The sequence below is a fragment of the Neospora caninum genome, chromosome X (assembly GCF_000208865.1).
Source record: "Neospora caninum Liverpool complete genome, chromosome X".
NCBI classification, from domain to species: Eukaryota; Apicomplexa; class Conoidasida; order Eucoccidiorida; family Sarcocystidae; genus Neospora; species Neospora caninum.
The window spans coordinates 820,264-825,105 of record NC_018396.1 but is presented as its reverse complement, the minus strand read 5'-3'; the positions used below and the strand labels follow the sequence as shown (position 1 = coordinate 825,105).

Below are 4,842 nucleotides of genomic sequence, written 5' to 3'. Positions count from 1 at the left end.
CCTCTGCGGTCTGTCGATCTTCTGTGTTGCATGTCGTGTCTCCCTCGAAGTTTTGTGCCACATGTCGTAGGAAGAGCGAATATACAATCTTTGCTTTCTGCCCTTAGGCGAAATCCTTCTCTCGCCCGACTGTGCATCGCAGCTGACACTTGGATCACGAACTTTCCAGTGTATAGACAACAAAGCGAAGCTTTCCAAAGTGACTCCTCTCTTGCCGCGAAAAAGGCTAGCTTTCTCACTTCTGACTCAACTAAGCACTCTGAGAAGAAGAGCAACATCTTCACCGCGTCATTCTCCTTCCGCCTCGCGTTTGTCTCTTCTCTGTCGTGCATTCTGTTTTAGTTCTTCGCATGTCGAGTGGTGGCAGTCTCTGCGTCGTTCTCTTCTGTCTCGTCGTCCATTTCTTTCTTCCTGGACCATGTGAATGTCTCTTTCTCTCACCCCTGTACCCAACCATGGCAGCTCGTCCCTCCTCACGCCTGCTGCCAAAGGTCTCTTTCCTTTTCTCTCCCTCAAGGCTCTCCTCTCCTTCTTCTTCTTCTCATTCCACCCTTAGCCCGCCTCCTTTGTCGCGTTCTGTTTCCGCGTCTCCTTGCTCACCTTCCTCGGCCCTTCCTTCGACCCCTCTTTCTTCACATGGAGGCGCCTCGCTTTCGCGAAATCCCCCGTTGACTTGTCGCTCTTCTCTTCCACCTTCATCTCCTTCTCCTCCCTCTTCTTCTCCTCCCTCTTCTTCTTCGCCTTCTCATTATCCTCCTTCGTCCGCCTCTCCTTTTTCTTCCTCTTCTTTGACTCGGCGTCGAGCCCGCACTTCGCCTCAACCGCCGTGGGTGTCTTCATTCGCCCCACAAGATGCTTTCAGCGAGATAAAGACAATCTTCGATGAACGCAAAGAAGCGGCGCTTGCAGCGGTCAGTTATCCCTTGTTCTTTTCTCTCGCCTTTTCCGGTTCTCGTTCTATCTCTGTTTCATACTCTCTTCTTTCTCTCTCTTATTACCGCTTCTTTCTCGCTGTCTCATGTTTCCGATTTGTCTTTGGTCACGCCTTCACCTCGTTTCTGCCCGTGCTCCTTTTCCAGCCTGCGTCTCCTCTGTCAGTTCTCTCCATCTCTCGCGGTCTTTTCTGCACCCAAAGAAGTCCGCACAATACAAATACACTCGACTATATAAAATAAACCATATATATATATATATATATATATATGAAAATGCCTGCATGAACATTAGATATAATAAAAGGTATATGGTTTCGTAGAGTTCCCCCCCACAAGCTCCACATCGTTCGCAACTGTGCCGAGCTTATGTGTCGAGTTCGTGGCCGAATATAAGCTGGTCTTCTCCTGGCCGTTCGTTTTCTTGTTGGCAGATCACCCCTGCCGCGGCTTCGGAGACTCTCGCTCTCCCCTCTGCATCAGAGCAGGATCTCGTCACGTCGTTTCTTCTTCCACCTTCGTCCTTCAGAGCCCCTCGCTCACGACCTTCTCAACGAAATCCCCAAAGTGCGAACTTTCCTGAACCCTACAAGCTCCTTTCTTTTATCACCCCATAAGCACAAACAAATCTGTACAGCTACGTACGCACATTCACTCATATATATACATATATGTATATATATATATATATATAACAGTCTACGCACATGCACGTGCGTATGCAGAGAGATCCACCGTCTCTTCATATAGTGGTATACTGGCTACCACAAGGCAGCAACTACTCAAGCACATGTATAAATGTTTCATTACGCTTCAAAATATGTGTGTATGCATGCAGTTTCCTGTACACGTCTTTTCGTCTATATTTCTGTAGGCATGCAGGTACATGACGAATTGCTTATGAAGACATGCCAGCTGTATCGGCAGTCGGCGAACGAGAATAGGTTGTCGCAGGATAATGCGAAAGGAAGCCCCGATGTGTGGGCACGTCTCCTCTCCTTTCCACCAACAGGTCTGAGTTTCGTGGAGCTGATTAAACGTTTTTCTCTCTCATGTCGCGTCTTTGGTTTCCAGGCAATCCGCCCAAGCTCGTGCAGCCCGGGATAGAATGCGCAGAGCCACGACGCCCCTGCAGTGGCGCAGAGCACAACTCAGCGGAAGAAGCGACGCCGAGACACCGGAGGGACAAGTCGAAAAAGGGAAGTGTAGACGAGGAAATTCGACCGCTCCTAGATGCAGTCAACAGCCTGAAAAACTTTTACACGGCCAGCAGCTGCGCAGGCCGTGTTCTTCTCGTCGGAACGCCCTTCCCGAACAGTTCCTCTTTGTCTCCATCTGGTTCTGCGTCTCTTTGTGATTCGACTTCTGCCTCGTCTCGCGTTTCGTCTCCCTCTCGCTCGGCGTCGTCCTTCTTCGAGCAGCCGTCGGCAGGGCCTGCTGCTTCCTCGGGTTTCGCGTTTCTCGCGGAACAGAGCGAGGCGACGCAGGGAGAAGGCGGCGGTGAGGAGGCAAATACGCTGGTCCGTCCAGAGAGCGGCGAGGCGAGTCGCGCGCTGGAGGGGGCGAGGCCAGGCGAAGAAGGAAGACGAAAGAAACACTCCTTCGTTTTCCTTCTCAACCACCATCAACACGTCGACGCCAAGCAGCTTCTACACGCGATTGCAGCCTGTCCCATACCCTGCCAGGAAATTTGGTAAGGCGACGAATACATCTGAGAATTTTTGAGAAATGACGCGGAGAGACGGACGCAGCCGAAAAGACCACGAGGCGCCGCAGCGCTAGCTGCCGCCTTACGCGGATAAGTCGCACTCGCGCGAATTGCGGATTTAGGCTTCGCCCTTGGGGTTGCCAGGGATATTCCACTCTCGCTGAAGCCGAAGGCGGGAGACGTTCCCTCTTTTCCCTCCGTCGCTTCTCTCTTGCGCCAGCTTCCCTCGCCGCTCGCTTTTCGTTGTCCCACTTCTTGTTTGTTTTTCATTCCCGTTTTTGCCGGGATCCTCAACCGTCAACGCGACATCGGCGTGTACACGTTACGTTAACGCATACCCATCCATATATATATATATATATATATATATATACGTAAACCCATACACCCATACCGCATATGCATAGATACATATTTGTAGAAATATAGATATACACGTGCACAATTAGTTTTTTTTAATATCTGTACATATATTTCCCCGGCCTGTGCACACGCCTGCACGTGCGCATTCAAAGTGAGATGCAGGTCCGTAGCTCCGGGCCGAATAGGCAGAGAAAAGTTTTTTTTTAAATCACCAGGTCTGCGGTACTTCTTCAGCGTTACGCCCCTCTGTTTCTTGCAAATCTGAGAAGCGAGGAAGAGAGACACTGCGGCGACAGGAAAGACGCGTCTTTCCGTTTTTCTCGCTCTCACTTCAGGCTAAAAGTGGAAGCTCCCATTCTTCACGTGTGCTGTCGCTCTCTGACGGATGCACTGAATCTCATTCGCGTCGCGCGCCCTTACACCTATCGCGCTGTTCTCCTCCATGCGTCGTCCTCGTCTTCCCGTTCTGCCTTGGGTGCTCCTTCCTCCTGCGTAGATGGAAGCCGGAGCGGAGGCGAATCCAAATTGCTGTCCGTCTCCGCTGAGGAGGAAGCCAGCAAAGAACGGGCGAGAGAAGAGGAAGAGTCAGCGGTGGCTGTGCGTGGGGAGGCAGGAAGAGAGCAGGCGCGCGGGCTCAGGGGAGTGAGCGGCGCGCCTCTGCACCGAAAGGACAAGACAAGAACCGCGGAAGAAAGGGGAAGAGACAACGCAAGGTACATTGTCGAGCTCAGCAACAGCTCCCGCCTGGCTGTCCCTATTCTCGTGGAATCCGCCTGGCTGTTCCCGCTCCCTCGCGCCTTTTTGCCAGCGGGCGAAACGCCTGCGGCACGTCGCTACGAACGTGGCACTGACGCCTTCTCTCCACTCGAAAAGCACACCCCTGACAGAGCAACGGAGTGCGAAGGAGAAAGGACCGCGCGAGAGGGGAAGCGTGCAACTGCAAACGCAGGGCCGCCACGAACCCCCGAGCGACCGCCGCCAGCTGTGCGGACGCAAGCGGCGACTGCGGAGTGCGAGGTGGAGGGGGACAGCGAGGGTTCCGAAACTGGCAACGCACGCACGGGGCGAAAGGAGGAAGGCGAAAACAGGCTCAACGAGGGTCAATCCAAATTTGAGGGAAGGACAGAGGGCGTGAGACGGGAAGAATGGAACGAAGAGGACACACACAGATGGGACCGGTGGGGCGCGTTAGCCAGAGTCTGTAACACGGCACTGGAAGAGAGCCGGACTCGGTTCTTCAAGTTGGAGCAGCACCTGCTGGAGCTGACAAAGAAACATCAGAGCTAAACCAAAGCAGGCGACACAACACTCCAGAAGAACGCAGTGCGTGGCCGAGTTTTTTGCGCACCGGAGACACACGAGATGGAAGAGAGCTAATGGCCCGTCTCTGTTATCGTCCTTATATTTATATACACGTATAAATCCTTCAATCTCTCTCTCGGTACAAACATATATATATATATATATATATATATATATACATATGGAAACGCATACGTAAGGTAGAACGCTTGTGCAGATGCACCGGATCTTCGTGAGGGTCTATGTCTAGAGGTATACTGCGTGGTGGCAGCACGCCGTGACCCTGCGACGGGAAGGCTAACTGCGGAGTTCTTCGTTTCTGTCTGGCTGTTTCTCTGGTGCTGCGTTAACAGTTTCCTCGCTCTGTCTCTTTGTTTTGAGGAACGTTGCTTCGTTTTCTCTTCAACGAAAACTTCCTGGAGAGCCCGCGGCTGGCTCCTGCATTCAGACCCGATCCGTCAGCGTCTCGGTTTTCAAGCAGGCAACCGAAGGCCTTCTTTTCGCTTTCTTCTCTGCATCGTGAGGCTCTCCTCACGA

General features: G+C 52.4%; 1 protein-coding gene across 1 annotated transcript; it reads left to right on the top strand.

Moving 5' to 3' along the window:
- Window positions 1–455: 455 nt before the first annotated feature.
- On the top strand, window positions 456–4,290 carry NCLIV_045760 (conserved hypothetical protein; the record flags this gene model as incomplete). Its single annotated transcript, XM_003884126.1, has 4 exons — window positions 456–911; window positions 1,367–1,499; window positions 2,007–2,625; window positions 3,339–4,290. The coding sequence occupies 4 exons, from the start codon at window positions 456–458 to the stop codon at window positions 4,288–4,290; spliced, it is 2,160 nt and encodes a 719-aa protein (XP_003884175.1).
- Window positions 4,291–4,842: the final 552 nt, after the last annotated feature.